The sequence below is a fragment of the Ranitomeya variabilis genome, chromosome 4 (genome assembly GCF_051348905.1).
Source record: "Ranitomeya variabilis isolate aRanVar5 chromosome 4, aRanVar5.hap1, whole genome shotgun sequence".
In the NCBI taxonomy this organism is placed as follows: domain Eukaryota; kingdom Metazoa; phylum Chordata; class Amphibia; order Anura; family Dendrobatidae; genus Ranitomeya; species Ranitomeya variabilis.
Genome location: NC_135235.1, coordinates 717,679,208 through 717,696,386, shown reverse-complemented (window position 1 = coordinate 717,696,386; position 17,179 = coordinate 717,679,208). Strand labels below are relative to the sequence as shown.

The window sequence follows — 17,179 nt, the reverse complement described above, 5'->3', positions numbered from 1 at the left end:
AGCCTACTAAGTCTGTCTGCAGTCCCTAATTCAAATTGTTCTCCACTGTATAAATCTGAGCTTCAACCTTCTGGCTCTCATTAAGTGCTTTTTTTAAAAAATTGGTGGTTGGGGCCTACTAATGGTGTCTGCCGCTCCCTGGTGTTGTCCTCCACTGTATAAAATCTGAGCTTCAACCTTCTGGCTCTCATTAAGTGCTTTTTTTAAAAAAAAATTGGTGGTTGGGGCCTACTAACGGTGTCTGCCGCTCCCTGGTGTTGTCCTCCACTGTATAAATCTGAGCTTCAACCTTCTGGCTCTCATTAAGTGCTTTTTTTAAAAAAATTGGTGGTTGGGGCCTACTAACGGTGTCTGCCGCTCCCTGGTGTTGTCCTCCACTGTATAAATCTGAGCTTCAACCTTCTGGCTCTCATTAAGTGCTTTTTTTAAAAAAATTGGTGGTTGGGGCCTACTAACGGTGTCTGCCGCTCCCTGGTGTTATCCTCCACTGTATAAATCTGAGCTTCAACCTTCCGGCTCTCATTAAGTCCTTTTTTTAAAAAATTGGTGGTTGGGGCCTACTAACGGTGTCTGCCGCTCCCTGGTGTTGTCCTCCACTGTATAAATCTGAGCTTCAACCTTCTGGCTCTCATTTAGTGCTTTTTTTAAAAAAATTGGTGGTTGGGGCCTACTAACGGTCTCTGCCGCTCAAAGGTGTTCTCCTCCATTGAACAAAGCAGTGCCACCTGTTTACTCCTGTTACCAATTTTGAACTTTATTTTGCCCACTTTATTATTTGGGCCTACTAACTGTCTGCCTCTCATTACAGTTGTCCTCCACTGAACTAAGCAATGCTGCCTGGTTAGTCCTGTTACCAATTTTGAATTGCATTTAGCCCACTTTATTATTTGGGCCTATATCAGTGTTTCCTCCTCATCCTGCCCATTGCCCAGCCGGTGCTACATGAGTCTTGTGGTACTTTGACCCAGACCACTACATTCCCCTTGCACGCTACACAGCCACAATCTGACCCTGCTGAAAGTCAGGTTCCCCTTCCCGCATACTATACCACCTTACACAGGGACAAAGAGGAAGGTGCAGATGAAAGTGCAGGTTTCTTTAACAGGTAGGGGGCATACTCGTTGGCGACGTCACAGGCACAGGGCCCCTCAGAGTACGCAAAAGTGTCGCTGCCGGTGGGAGGCGCCCCCGCCGTGCAAACACACCGCTGTACTTTGAGGGGCCCTGTGCCAGTGCCAATGCGAACGAGTGGCCCCTCCCTGCTTGCTCAGGATCACAGCACTTGCAACGTCGAAATACTTACCTCTCCCTGCTCCACCGCCGTGACATAGTCCACGTTTCCTGGGCCCACTAAAACCTTGAACCAGCCCTACCCCCCACAACTTTTGCCAAATAACCCCCAATTTCCAATGCCCAACTATTATTACAAAGTTAATTAAGATTGACAAGCTTCAGAAACAAGAATGGATGTTTTTGGCATTAAAATGGGCACTGTAGGTGTTTTCCTGGCCTCCACTCACTGCCGACTATGCTTCCCCATTGACTTGCATTGGGTTTCATGTTTCGTCGATCCCCGACTTTTCGCGATAATCGGCCGACTTCACTCGACTCGACTTTAGACAAAGTCGGGTTTCGCAAAACCCGACTCGATCTTAAAAAAATGAAAGTCGCTCAACCCTACACATAACAATTTAGCTTCCGTAAGTTTATTAACATCCAGAAGGATCAATCCGGCTTTGGAACTAGGAATAGTGGGGAATAGAATCCCTTCCCTTTCTCCAGTAGGGGAACTACCTGTATAACAGCTTTGTCCATGAGTTTTATAATTTCTTGTCCTAGGGCCTCTTGTTGTTGGGGGGAGGACCTCAGCGGAGTTAGTACATAATTTTGGGGAGGAAGGGAAATAAAGTCTATCCGAAGCCCCGATTCTATTAAGCTCAGTATCCAGGGGCTGGTTGTGATTTTTTCCCAGGCCGGGAAAAACTGAGACAATCTCCCTCCCACCCTGGGGGAGCTGTCACTTGGTAGTTTTTTTGTCTCGAGTGGAATTGCCGAAAAAAAGGAACCCCCTATGTCTTCTTTTCCCTTCATCCCATCGGTTATGATCCCTCAGGGGTCTTCTTCAGGAATAATTTCCTATTCCGAAAGGGCCGTTTAGCAAATGGTGGGGCCAAATTAGGGAACCCTTTCTTCTTGTCCCCTTCTTTTTGTAAGATATTATCCAAAGTTTCCCCGAATAAAAATTTGCCTTCACATGGGATCGAGCAAAGTTTCTGCTTGGTTTGCAAATCACCTGGCCAACTCTTTAGCCATAATGTTCTACGGGCTGCGTTTGAAAGGGCTGCTGATTTAGATGCGAGTTTAACAGAGTCGGCTGAAGAGTCTGCTAGAAAGGCCGCCACCTCTCTTATCATAGGGATAGAGTCTAGCACCTTATTTCTGGAGACCCCATCTCTCAGTTGTTTCTCTAAATTATCAACCCAAATCATTGGGACCTAGAGGTGCATGCAGCTGCTATTGCTGGTCTTAAACATCCTCCTGCCGATTCCCAGGCCCCTTTAAGAAAGGTATCAGCTCTTTTATCAAGGGGATCCTTTAGGGTACCCATATCCTCAAAAGGTAGTGCAAACTTCTTTGAGGCCTTAGCCACCGCAACATCAAGTTTGAGGGCTTTATCCCATGAAGTAGATGCCTCCTCCTCAAAGGGATATTTTCTTTTAAGGATCCAGCACCCCCATAGTCGATCTTACTGCCTTCACTAGTGCATCAACTTCGTCTAGGGGAAAGCAATGATGACCTCCGCTTCCGTTGTCAGAATGAGAGCAGGAGGAGTCCCGTGTATCTGAGTCTCCACTTTCGGAGCTAGAGGAATCAGAGAGTGGGAATAGGGTATAGGTATTTTCTTCCAACTTTCCACCCCCCCTTTAAGGGATTTAAATACTGATTCTACCTCTGATTTAATTACTTATCGTAATTCAGAGGCAAAACTTGGGGTTTCCACACAGAGGACTCATCCTATACAGGAGTCACAGAGCTTCTTAACCCAGGATTTTGGTAGGGCGTTCTCACACAAGGGGCAGGCTCTGTGTTTTGTTTTCCCCGTTCTTTTCCTTGCCTAAGATAAACGGAGAAGAGGGGACCCCAATTATAATAGTGAACTGACATGATGATCACTCACCCATCTGACGCAGCCACAGGTACCGGTTCTGGAGGAGGAGTAGGATCCTGTAATGTAAGATCCGTAGGTGGTGGCGTAGGCTGGTTTGTCATGCTGGAGCTCTTGCTACGTTGTGAGGAATGGCTGCTGTACCGAGTATTCCAGGTGTCCGCAGAAGATCTTTTTCTCTGCACATCTGGTTTTGTCCTCTGGTGGTGTCGCCGCTGCTGCTGCTGTGGCGGTTGGAGCTGCTGGTCGCTGTCTTCCATGGTTCCTTCCTTGGAATAACGTGCAGCCATGAGCTCCCCAGTCTGAGCCTTTTTAAATCTGGCGCCTAATACCAGCTCCCTCCCCTGTGGCTGCGTAGCTGGAGAAGCGCTGGGTTTTTTTTTTCCCTGTGCTTGCGCGCTCTCCCGGGAACCCGGAAAATCTTGTGGCTCTGGGGTGGCGGCCATCTTGGTGCACCTTGCGCACTTGCCCGCCTCGACCCAGAAGTTGTCCTCATTTCCGGCGCTACGTCCATCTTGGATGGACGCTCCTCATGCATGCCAGGTACTGGAGCCCCTTCCTCCTATCTGGAGTGGCGGCTGCGCTTCTCCCCCACCACACTGCAGACCTGTCGGTCCCAGCGGTGGTGGCTTCGGACACAGCACCATACGTGGCAGGGGCCTCCCCGCTGCCATGACCCGGACTAGCCGGCTCCAGACTTGCTTCAGGCGTCTTCAGAATCTTCAGGTACCGACACCTAGTAGGTTCCCCGTCAGGGACAGGAAACCGAACTGATGCAGAGGAGAGGTACCACCCTTTTATCCTGTAGGTTTTCTGTCCCTGAAGGGCGTATTCCCCCTCTCTCTGTGGTGCTATCATGGGGGACTGAGAAAAAGATATTTTATTTTTACGGCTCTACATTACAAAACTTCTGTGAAGCACAAAGTGCTCACCACACATATAGATAAGTTTCTTAGGGGGTCTACTTTCCAAAATGGTGTTACTTTAGGGGGGTTTCCACTGTTTAGGCACATCAGGGGCTCTCCAAACGAGACATCGCGTCCTATCTCAACTCCAGACAATTTTGCATTGAAAAGTCAAACAGCGCTCCTTCCCTTCCGAGCTCTGCCATGAACCCAAACAGTGGTTTACCCCCACATATGGGGTATCGGCGTACTCAGGACAAATTGTACAACAACTTTTGGGATCCAATTTCTCCTGATACCCTTGGTAAAATAAAACAAATTGGATCTGAAGTAAATTTTTTGTGAAAAAAAGTTAAATGTTCATTTTTTTAAAACATTCCAAAAATTCCTGTGAAACACCTGAAGGGTTAATAAATTTCTTGAATGTGGTTTTGAGCACCTTCAGGGGTGCAGTTTTTAGCATGGTGTCACACTTGGGCATTTTTTATCATATAGACCCCTCAAAGTGATTTCAAATGTGATGTGGTCCCTAAAAAAAAAATGGTGTTGTAAAAATGAGAAATGGCTGGTCAACTTTTAACCCTTATAACTCCCTAACAAAAAAAATGTTGGTTCCAAAATTGTGCTGTAAAGTAGACATGTGGGAAATGTTACTTATTTAGTATTTTACGTGACATATCTCTGTGATTTAAGAGCATAAAAATTCAACATTTTCGCCAAATTTCCATTTTCTTCACAAATAAATGCAAGTAATATCAAAGAAATGTTACCACTATCATAAAGTACAATATGTCGTGAGAAAACAATGTCAGAATCATCAGGATCTGTTTAAGCGTTCCAGAGATATAACCTCATAAAGGGACAGTGGTCAGAATTGTAAAAATTGGCCCGGTCATTCACGTGCAAACCACTCTTGGGGGTAAAGGGGTTAAGCAAATCTCATTCCTGGTTAAAACATTTCCCACATTCTGAACAGGAAAAAGGCTTCTCCCCTGTGTGGGTTCTTTTGTTTATGGTATTCCCATATTCTGAATGTGAAAATGACTTATTTTCTTTAGGAGCAGATTGTGTTTTAATGCTTATTTTGTGACTTTCATTTTAGTTTTTAGTCAGTAATAAATCAGAAGACAGGACCTGTTTCAAAGGATCAGATGACAGATCTTTGCTGTGAAGGGATGATGGTATATCTGAAGTAATGGCGTTCAATTCAGTTACATCCTGTGGGATTTCGAGATCATCCGATTTAAAAATTGAAGATGTCAGCTGTCCCTCTGATCTCTGGGTACAGTCATCTGCTAAGAAAAAAAAAATGTTTTGAATAAAATATCCTGGAATTTTATATTTTTGAACATTTCTACTTAAACTGTCCATAAAAATGGCAGTTCACAGTCTAACAGAAAACCTTATTAGATGAATCAGTAGTGTGTGGTGTTCAACTGTTTGTTCATTGTGCCTCCCAAATATTGAATAAAAAGAAACCAATCAATGTTATGTAGGTGAAAATAATATCAATTCTAATCTCACAAAAAACAAATCCCCACTCAGGTCCATCATCTGTCAATGGAAAAACAGAGGTTTCCACACTATTAGTGGCTCAAAGGCTGTTGAAAAGCAACAGGGTTTCTGTAAACCAATCCAGCAAAATTCGCTCTCACTTCTGAGTCTTGCACTGTGCAAAACCAAAATTTAGGATGCCTGTATTTAGCAATATTATAGCACAATCTGGGCACTAAGTGTTGGGTAATAAAATGGCAAATGCGTAATTTTCACTCTTCAAATTCCACTGCATGTTAATTTCTGGAAAGTGGCTGTGGAATCAAAATATTCAGTTCTCCTACACACGTGGTCAAAATTGTTGTTACCCCTCGTTTAATGACAGAAAATCCCACAACAGTCACAAAAAAACTTGAATCTGTCAAGAGTAATAATAAATAATCTATAAAAATGAAAGTCAGACATTGCTTTTCAACCATGTGTCCACAAAATAAAAAACAAATAAAACTCATGAAATAGGCCTGGACAGAAATGATTGTACCCCTGAAAATGTGACAAAAGGGACGTGTTAAATCAAAGTGTGTCCACTAATTAGCATCACAGGCGTCTACTATCTTTTTCATTTATTATTACTTTTGTTAGAGTCAAGTTATTTCTGTGACCATTGTGTGTTTTTCTGTCATTAAACGAGGGGTACCAACAATTTTGACCACGTGTGTACAGATTATAACCCTCAGTGAATTAATTTATAAAATGGAATCACTTTATGGGGATTTCGACTACTCTGGTTTTCTGTTATTTAGTTATATAAGGGCTAGGGGGTTGATTGAATAGCTTCTTATCTTAATTGCTATAGCGCTTACCGAATAGTTGCCTCGGGAATCTTGTTACATGGAGCGCTCCCGATAATCATCTGTTCAGTGCTGCAGCTGCCTGTGTTGTGGCTGTGTGACAGTCACAACACATACATGCAGAGCCTGTGCCTGTTTTTGGGCTATCCACGTATGTGTTGTGACTCTTGCACAGCCACGACACATGCAGCAGCGACGACGAACAGCTCATTATCAGGAGCGCTACAGGTATCCAGGTTACCGAGGCAGCTATTCGGGAAGCGCTATAGCTATTTGGATAAGCACTTATCCGAAGCTATTCGATCAACCCTAGTTAGGCCTTCTGCATATGGTGTGTCGAATCTCCTCTGGGATCTGTTCCTGCAGTCCAGCTGGAGTAATCTGCTCCCTACTTCAGCCATTTGGAAAGTACCACACCCTACTAAAGCCCAAAGCATATGACAGGAATCTGCCAGAAACAGCGTTGTTCTCCTCTGGTTCAGTCCTCTGTGCTCACCTTGTGTATTGTGTATTTGCTTCCTGTTGTGAACGTGGCCCGATTACTGACTACTCTTGGGTCTTCTGATTCTATCCTTCTGATTGTGACCCAGCTACCTGACTATTCTTCTTGCCATCTAACACCACAGAATAGCAGGTAACACCGTGGTCCAAGCCTAAGGGTCCCAGTGTAAGTCCAGATACATGTAAGGGTGTTACAGGTCGATGAGCAAGGCAATCCTTGGGATATGGAAACCAGAGAAGATAGTGCCAAGCATGTCCATGGTGGATATCTTTTGAGCTGCCAAGTGACCCAATACATTGTGTCTGCAATCTGTTCTAGCTAGATCTACATTCAAATAGCTACATGGCGCTCCTTCCCTTCTGAACACTTCCATGTGCCCAGACAGTACAATCGTATGTACAGTATTGTGCAAAGTTGGAAAATAATTTGTAAGATCCATTTGTTTTCTATTATCCTTTGCGAATAATTCCAAAGTTATTACTACATAATGTGACACATGTCATATGAAAAATGAGGCCTGATTAGGAACACAAAACTGTCTGCAGGAAGAGGTTAAATCAGAGTATTTTTGACACTGACTACTGTAATCAAAAACTATGACTAAAAACAATAACATCTACTGAAATGTTCAAACTCAATAGTCCTTATCTGTAATAGCTAGTAGTGAAACCTCTCTGGGGTAATAAAAGTATGGGTCTCAGTGACTTCACAATCTAAACTATCCTAAGGGACAATATTTTCTGCCAGATGAGTATCAAGAAGAAATATTACACATTTAAAAAGAACTGTGTATAATAGTGCAGAGCGGAGATGTCTTAAAGTGAACCTGTCAGCAGGATTGTGCACAGTAACCTACAGACACTGTGTCAGTGTAATACTGATTACACTGATACCTGGTGATGAAATCTGTCTTGTGGTTGTTGTTTAATCTGTATTTGTATTTTCAGTTAATAAGATTCTTGTGCTCTGAGGTGGGGCTGTGGGCGGGGCTTTGTGTGGTGCTCTGCTTACATATTCATCTGTATTGGCTTATGGCGGGTGACTGATCCCTCACTGACCTGCTCCCCATCTTTACATAATGCATATAATAGCGTTGATATTGCCTATAATATTGTGGCTATTGTGAGGCTTAGAAAATAAATTACATCCAGCAAAATGTCACCGGTGATGGCGGCGCCTGTGCAGTAGCATCTATAAGTAAGAGATAGATGCAACTGGCAGGCGCCGTCGGTGTCATTTTGTTGGATGTAAAAAATTTTCAAAGCCTCCCAATAGCCACAATATTATAGGCATGATCAACAATAATATCAACACTATTATATGCATTATGTAAAAATGGGGGGAGGCAGGTCAGTGAGGGATCAGTGACCTGCCATAAGCCAATACAGATGAATATGTAATCAGAGTATCACAGAGCCCCGCCCACAGCCCCGCCCCAGAGCACGAGAATCTCATTAACTGAAAACTACAAATAAAGATTAAACAACAACCACAAGATGGATTTCATCACCAGGTATCAATGTAATCAGTATAATGGCCCTGACCTGATACTGTCTGTAGGTTACTGTGCACAATCCTGCTGACAGGTTCACTTTAAATGTAGATCTTAGGCATTTGGAAGAGGCGACGGAGAGCTTCTTTTTTTTTTTAAGACTATCAGGGAGTTACAGACTCACATAAGTGAGGCAGATCAATCCCACTATCATACAGAATGAACAGGTAAAAAAAAAACAACATTTACTTTATGATATGTTACATTCAAAACAACAACGTATGTGCGAGGGAAGAACTTCAATATTAAACCGGAGTTGCACTCATGTATGGAGGACCATTGAAGCTACTATGTGTCCTGACCAGAAGATTAGAGAAAATAATATTGCTCCCGATATCAGGAGAGATTGTGCAGTAATCTGAATTTCTTAGGATCGAAAACATAATGTCATTTATGGAGTGAAGCCATGAAACGAGGGCACGAGCCAACAGATCTCCTGCAGCCGTGAATAAATGTATATTACAGCCATCAGCCACCCACAGCTCAGAGATATATCACGGCACAGGTGGAATGGATTTTATGCAGTTTATCACAATCTTCCTTAAAGTTAGTTGGTTCTAAAAGAAGTTGAAATTTCAGGATAAAGGAAAACTCTGCTGTTATTGTACAATCGATGTGAATACTTTCTGCCCAATGATGAGGAAAGTATTCTAGGAGTGATACCTTTATTGGCTAACCAGAAAATAATATGTTTGCAGCTTTCAGAGCACAGTGGCTCCTTCTTCAGGCAAGATTACAAATAGGTTAATAAGAAAAAAGCACAACATTTAAGGGTACCTTCACACTCAACGAAAACTACAATGATCCGTGACGTTGCAGTGACGTTGCAGCGTCCTGGATAGCGATATCGTTGTGTTTGACACGCAGCAGCGATCTGGATCTCGCTGTGATATCGCTGGTCAGAGCTAGAAGTCCAGAACTTTACTTCGTCGCTGATCACCCGCTGTCATCGCTGAATCGGTGTGTGTGACGCCGATCCAGCGATGTGTTCACTTGTAAAAGTAAAAAAAAAAAAACAGTACATACTCACATTCTGATGTCTGTCACGTCCCCCGGCGTCCACAGGGTTAAAACTGCTTTCGGCAGGAGCTCTGCTAATGCTAATCAGAATGTGAGTATGTAGTGTTTTTTTTTTTTAACTTTTACAATGGTAACCAGGGTAAATATCGGGTTACTAAGCGTGGCCCTGCACTTAGTAACCCGATGTTTACCCTGGTTACCCGGGGGCTGCAGGGGGACTTCGGCATCGTTGAAGACAGTTTAAACGATGCCGAAGTCGTTCCCCTGATCGTTGGTCGTTGGAGAGAGCGGTCTGTGTGACAGCTCCCCAGCGACCACACAACGACTTACCAACGATCACGGCCAGGTCGTATCGCTGGTCGTGATCGTTGGTAAATCGTTTAGTGTAACGGTACCTTCAGGAATACTACAGGAGGACATTTGTTCAGGGGTGGGAGGTGTGATGCCTCCTAAAGATAAACCAAGGAAATCTAATCAGGTAGTTTCTTACAAATGGAGAGGCAGTGGGAATGATGTTCTTAAGGTACCTTCACACTAAGCGACGCTGCAGCGATAGCGACAGCGATGCCGATCGCTGCAGCGTCGCTGTTTGGTCGCTGGAGAGCTGTCACACAGACCGCTCTCCAGCGACCAGCGATGCCGAGGTCCCCGGGTAACCAGGGTAAACATCGGGTTGCTAAGCGCAGGGCCGCGCTTAGTAACCCGATGTTTACCCTGGTTACCAGCGTAAAAGTTAAAAAAACAAACAGTACATGCTCACCTGCGCGTCCCCCAGCCTCTGCTTCCTGACGCTGACTGAGCTCCGGCCCTAACAGCACAGCGGTGACGTCACCGCTGTGCTTTCACTTTCAGTTTAGGGACGGCGCTTTAGTGTCAGGAAGCAGAGGCTGGGGGACGCGCAGGTGAGTATGTACTGTTTGTTTTTTTAACTTTTACGCTGGTAACCAGGGTAAACATCGGGTTACTAAGCGCGGCCCTGCGCTTAGCAACCCGATGTTTACCCTGGTTACCAGTGTAAAATATCGCTGGTATCGTCGCTTTTGCTGTCAAACACGGCGATACACGGCGACCTAGCGACCAAATAATGTGCAGACCTTCTAGCAGCGACCAGCAATTTCACAGCGGGATCCAGATCGCTGCTGCGTGTCAAATACAGCGATATCGCTATCCAGGTCGCTGCAACGTCACGGATCGCTGGCGATATCGCCTAGTGTGACGGTACCTTTAGTTATCTGGAGTCTGTCTGGTGGAGGTGTGAATTGTATCCATGTAGTGACTCATAAATCCAGGTGTTAAATTGAGTCCTAGTGTCAAAGAATTGAACATCTTCATTAGTTTGAATTCTCAAATTTTTCTTTCTCTGTCATCCTTAACTCCTTTCTGTCATTGGACGTACTATTCCGTCCATGTGGGGTGGGCCCTACTTCCCAAGGACGGAATAGTTTGTCCAGCGCGATCAACAGCGCTCACGGGGGGAGCGCGGCCGATCGCGGCCGGGTGTCAGCTATCACGGATGACTATCACAGCTGACATCCGGCACTATGTGCCAGGAGCAGTCACGGACCACCCCCGGCACATTAAGCCCCGGCACACTGTGATCAAATATGATCGCAGTGTTCCGGCGGTACAGGGAAGCATCGCGCAGGGAGGGGGCTCCCTGCGTGCTTCCCTGAGATGATCGGTACAAGGCAATGTGCTTACTTTGTACCGAGCTTCTCCTCCCTGCAAGCCCGGAACCAAAATGGCCGCGGGGCTGCATCCGGGTCCTGCAGGGAGGTGGCTTCACAGCGCCTGCTCAGAGCAGGCACCGGGAAGCCTCCTTGCTGTGCTGTGTGATCGCCGATCTGACACAGTGCACAGCAAAGTGTCAGATCGGCGATCTGTCACTATACATGATGCCCCCCCCAGGGCAAAGTAAAAGTACAAATGTAAAAAAATAAAATAAAATTACATGTGTAAAAAAAAAAAAATAAATTCCTAAATACATAATAAAAAAAAAATATTGTTCCAATAAATACATTCCTTTAGCTAAATAAAAAAAAGTACACATATTTAGTATCGCCACGTCCGTAACGACCCGACCTATAAAACTGTCCCACTAGTTAACCCCTTCAGTGAACACCATTAAAAAAAAAAAAAAACGAGGCAAAAAACAACGCTTTATTATCATACCGCCGAACAAAAAGTGGAATAACATGCGATCAAAAAGAGGGATATAAATAACCATGTTACCGCTGAAAACGTCATCTTTTCCCGCAAAAAACTAGCGGCCAAACAGCATCATCAGCGAAAAAATAAAAAAGTTATAGTCCTCAGAATAAAGCGATGCAAAAATAATAATTTTTTCTATAAAATAGTTTTTATCATATAAAAGCGCTAAAACATAAAAAAATGATATAAATGAGGTATCGCTGTAATCGTACTGACCCGAAGAATAAAACTGCTTTATCAATTTTACCAAACGCGGAACAATATAAACGTCCCCCAAAAAAGAAATTCATGAATAGCTGGTTTTTGGTCATTCTGCCTCACAAAAATCGGAATAAAAAGCGATCAAAAAATGTCACGTGGGGGGGCGTGGCTATGGTGTGAATGAGGAAGGACGCATACCAGGAGAGCTCCTAAAAATCCTGCAACTATCCTGCAAATAGGACCCCCTTTTAAGTATATAGCTTACTCCCGCTGAGACCCCTTGGAGACCCAGAGTCTGCTGGCCCCTGGAAGGGACCGCGGCGGTGACGGGGAGAGCCGGTGAGGAGAGAAGCCCTGCGGAGCCGTGAGCTCCACGTGAGACGGCAGCCATCTTTCAGGGGGACGCTCCATCGGCAGACAGCTCGGCGCTGCGTGCGGCTGTGGCTGGAACCCCCCTCCTGACCTCCGAATAGTACCTGGCACCTGTGGGTATATGTTGTGGGACCCGGCCCGACGGAGAAAGGGAGAGTCCTGCATTGGCGGCGGCAGCTGTGGAGGCGGCGGCCATTACTAAAGCGCGCGCTCCTGCAGTGGGAGGCGCGGCGAGGCTCACCATCACCGCAGCGTGGCTAAGAGGTGAGCACCTATCCTATACATACTGCAGGGAAACGTGGTGAGTGCCCTGGAAAATTGGGCCCCACGTTCCCCTATTAAATACAGCTTGGCCGGCTGCACGTCAGACTAGACTTACTGCCCCCCCCCCCTTCTGCTGCCGCTGAGAAGTTTCCCTGTAACAGGGATTACTACCACATCTCCAACCTGCATTTTCTGACTATATATAAACGCACCTCCTGATTATACTGGTGCCCAGCCGTGCTATACGTTATATACAATAACCTTGGTGTGGCCTCAAGATACTTTTGACAGAACTGGTTTGAGCCACCTTGCTGTGCCATATAATTCTGACCTTGCTAATCATGCAGCGCAATAAGGGTTCCGGTGCGGCAGATAAATTGAGGGAGTTTGCCAGGATTGATCCCTCAGATAATACACGCAACCTTAGAAATAACTCCTCCCAAGTGCAGCGTAAAACTCGTCCCTCTGATGGTGCTGAGGGAGGCGAGCAGGATGAATTGACACTTAAACAAGCGTCTGACCAACTGATGCAAGCTATCTCCCTAACCAGAACATCACTCACTGAAAAAATAGAGGACGTACATACTGAAGTGGGGCGCCTCCGTCAAGATATGCAGACTATGAAGGGACGCATTGCAGAGGTGGAGATGAGGGTATCCCATGTAGAAGATACCATTACACCCATGGAGGCTAAGTTGACAAAAGTAGCCGGCTCTATAAATGCCTGGAAACAAAAGGCAGATGACCTAGAGAACAGGCTGCGCCGGAATAATATCCGTATTATTGGTATGCCAGAACGCTCAGAGGGTCAGCAGCCCGAGGTGTTCCTGGAGGGATGGCTAAAATCTTCTTTGGGAGATGAATTTTCTTCAATATTTGCTGTGGAAAGAGCCCATCGAGTACCCACAAAACCTCTCCCCCCCCCGGGGCCCCACCTAGACCTTTTTTAGCACGGATCCTCAATTGCAAGGACAGAGATACCATTTTACGATTGGCACGGCAAAAAAGCCCCATTAAATTCAATAATGCGGTAATCTCGATCTTTCCGGATTTTTCTGTGGAACTTCAAAAGCAAAGGGCCAGATTTATGGAGGTCAAGAAGCAACTCAGAGACAGAAACATCATCTATTCCATGATCTACCCGGCCCGACTCCGAGTTGTTCACAAAGGTTCTTCTGTGTTCTTCACGGATCCAGCAGAGGCAGCTGAATGGCTGCGATCTCATGGGGTGTCCTATGTAAAGGAATCCTAAATATATCTAGTCAAGTAAATTCTTCTGAGTACTAAATATGGAGATTTCTCTGGAGATGTCCAGATTACCAACTATACCGGACGCTGAATCCAGCGAGGGTATCCCCTTACTTTTGTGATAATGGGGGCACAGGACGTTGCTCCTATATTGTTTGGTTCTTGTTTAAATTTTCCTTTTCTATTGGTTTTTCTCTGTTATTTAAGTAGAAACTGCCGCCGACATTGCTTCTGTTTCCTGTGTGCTAACTTTGACCTTTGCCTGACTAATAGCACATATGTCTGGATAAGTAAACATGGGATCTGAAATAGTGTGTATGACATGGAATATACGAGGTATTAAATCCCCCCGAAAGAGAATTAAGGTTTTTTCGCAGATTAGACACCACCACCCCCATATAATAGCCTTGGTAGAGACACACCTGACCAGAGATACAGTTCGGTGTGTACAGAAGCCATGGGTACAATGGTATATACACGATTTTCATACCAGTTACTCGAGAGGAGTTTCATTATTAATACATAGAGATGTTAGATGGGAGGCTAGGGAGGCCCGAAGGGACTCTGAGGGTCGGTTTGTCTTTGTGCATGCGCTAATTAATTCTAGTGAATATGTAATTTTATGTGTCTACAACCCTCCCCCGGCTAATATGTCTATTCTCCGGATGGCGATGAGCTTTGCTCTAAGCTATCCAGACGCACAAGTCATCTGTATGGGAGACTTTAATTTAGTCATGGATAATAGCCTTGATAGATTGAGATTGGATGGTGAGAGTTTTGGGGACCCCCCTCTTCAGCCCCGACCCAGTTGGCATCATTTATAGAGGGCAGTGGATGGTTGGACTTATGGCGGATACGTCACCCTGGGGTGAAGGGGTATACCTGTCACTCGTCTACTAAACGGTCTTTGTCCCGCATAGATTACATATTTGGTTCCAGCGGGTTGGCAACGTGGGTGAATAAGTGTGGAACACGGTAATAGGGGAATATCAGACCATAGCCCGATCATACTTAAACTTAAATATGGGCAACCAAGGAGTGGTATGGTCTGGAAGCTGAACCCCTTTTGGCTGAAACTGATGGATCATAACGACAGAACAGAGGATCAATTGAATTGTTTCATCTCCTCTCACCCAGAGCCCCAAAATATTAATTTATTAATAGCATACTTGAGAGGATGTCTATCCTCCACAATTTCATATATAAAGAGGGTGACCTCGAGGGAGGATAATGGGGTGGAACAGAGACTGAAAGATGCGGAGGCCGCGTATGTATCTAACCAAACTAATGGCAATAGAATTGAGTGGTTGACCTCACAGAGACTGTATATTCAACATACGGACACCAAATCTAAGCGTAAGCTATTTTTTGCACGTCAGTCATATTTTGAACTGGGAAATCAAACCGGTAAATTTCTAGCCTACCTGGTGCGTCAACATAATACATCTAATACAATATTGCAGATTCGCACACCAGATGGCCTATTGATATCCACAACAGAAGAAATGCTTCACTGTTTTTATGACTACTATAAGTCATTATATAGCTCTAAGAGCGGCCTAGGTGTTTCGCAATGTCTGGATTATTTATCAGATGTAGTATTCCCCACATTGAACCCTACTCAGCGAGATTTTATGGATGCTAAATTCACATTAGAGGAAGTAGAGTATGCAATAATGGACATGTCCTCTGGGAAAGCTCCTGGGCCAGACGGGTTCCCTGTTGAGTTATACAAGAGATATCGGGGTATACTAGCGCCACTCCTATTGAAAGTATTTCAGGGTATATGGGAGGGAGGATGTATGCCTGAAACTTTCTATGAGGCTAATATTGTTATACTTAAAAAAGAGGGAAAAGACCCTTTGGAATGTGGCTCCTATTGGCCCATATCGTTAGTCAATGTAGATTATAGAATTTTCACTAAAATCCTGGCCATTAGACTAAATTCTATCATACTGGATCTTATTCACCCAGATCAGACTGGCTTCATGCCTGGTAAAAGCATCTCTATTAACATCAGACGAGTTCAATCCATAATTCAATATAGTTCTTTGGTGCCAGACAATAATTGGGCATTAGCATCCTTGGATGCGGCCAAGGCCTTCGATTCTCTTGAATGGCCCTTCTTGTCAGCATGTTTACAGAGATATGGCTTTGGGGATAGGTTTTTAAGGTGGATCAATGTATTATATATGAAACCTAAGGCGCGTATAATTATAAATAATTCCATCTCTGAATCCCTCTCATTATCTAGGGGAACTCGCCAGGGGTGCCCTCTCTCGCCGGCTCTTTTTGCTCTTGCAATAGAGGCACTGGCAATACGTATGAGGTCCTCCCCTGGTATCAAGGCCATAGGTATAGCGGGCCGGGTGGATACCGTTGGCTTGTACGCCGACGATATGATGGTGTTTATGGACAAGGCTGAGGAAACACTGCCAAAAGTGGTTACTATTATAGATGTCTTCAGTGGCTACTCCGGCTTGCATATAAATTGGGACAAATCTGCTCTATTGCCTCTCTCTCGTGCCCCAATGCCAAATCTTGAAACTCTGCCCTTGCTGCCTGTCGTATCCAATTTCAAATACTTGGGTGTCTATATGTCCCAAAGTAGCAACTCTGATCTACAACTTAATGTCTATCCATTATTAGAATTAGTCAAATCCAAATATGCATCTTGGAGCAAACTCCCTCTATCTGTTGCAGGCCGTATCAATCTAATTAAAATGATTCTACTCCCTAAGCTTAGTTATTCCCTTCAACATAGTGCAGTACCGATACCTAAGGGCCCCTTCACACTGTGCAATCAAAGTCTGAACGAGCGTTCGATTTGTGACGTTTATCCGTCCTCGTTCCGAGGTTGCAAAGTGTGACATGGCGTTACGATTTGCGACGCAGCCCAGCATCGTACGATGTGAAAGAAAGAGCAGAACTTTCTTTCGTCGTAAATGTCCCGCTGTGGCGGTCGAAATCGTAGTATGTGACGGCGGTCATACGAGCTCGTAATGCGACTACGTGGGTTGGGCTTCCGCATACTTGTCTCCTGATTGGGCGTGACGTTTTAGCACGCCCATGCTGGTAATACGTCACGCTCGGAGTCGTAGGACTATGGCGGTGTGAAGGGTAGCGTACGATTGCGATGCGTGACGTTCACATCGCAACTACGTCAGAAAAAGCGTTAACATCGTAGAGTGTGACCGCTGGCTACGAGCTCGTACTGCGATGTCGAATATGACGCAAATGCGTCGTAATCGTAGCAGAATCGACCAGTGTGAAGGTACCCTAAGTCCTTCTTTACAAACTTAAACTCCCAGACTACTTCTTTTATAAAGGGGAAGTCTAGACCCAAACTTAGACTATCCATTCTACAGAGGCCTAAGCAGGGGGGTGGAGCGG

General features: G+C 44.9%; 1 protein-coding gene across 6 annotated transcripts in view; it reads right to left on the bottom strand.

Annotated features, from left to right (window-relative positions):
* Window positions 1-17,179, bottom strand: part of LOC143766581 (uncharacterized) — a 250,057-nt gene that overhangs the window by 45,578 nt on the left and 187,300 nt on the right. Inside the window, exon 9 of one of the 6 annotated variants that reach the window (XM_077254358.1) lies at window positions 5,206-5,363. The exons of the other annotated variants lie outside the window; for them this stretch is intronic. Coding sequence (XP_077110473.1) covers window positions 5,206-5,363 — 158 coding nt within the window. The remainder of the gene's footprint in view (window positions 1-5,205; window positions 5,364-17,179) is intronic. 6 annotated transcript variants of the gene reach the window in all.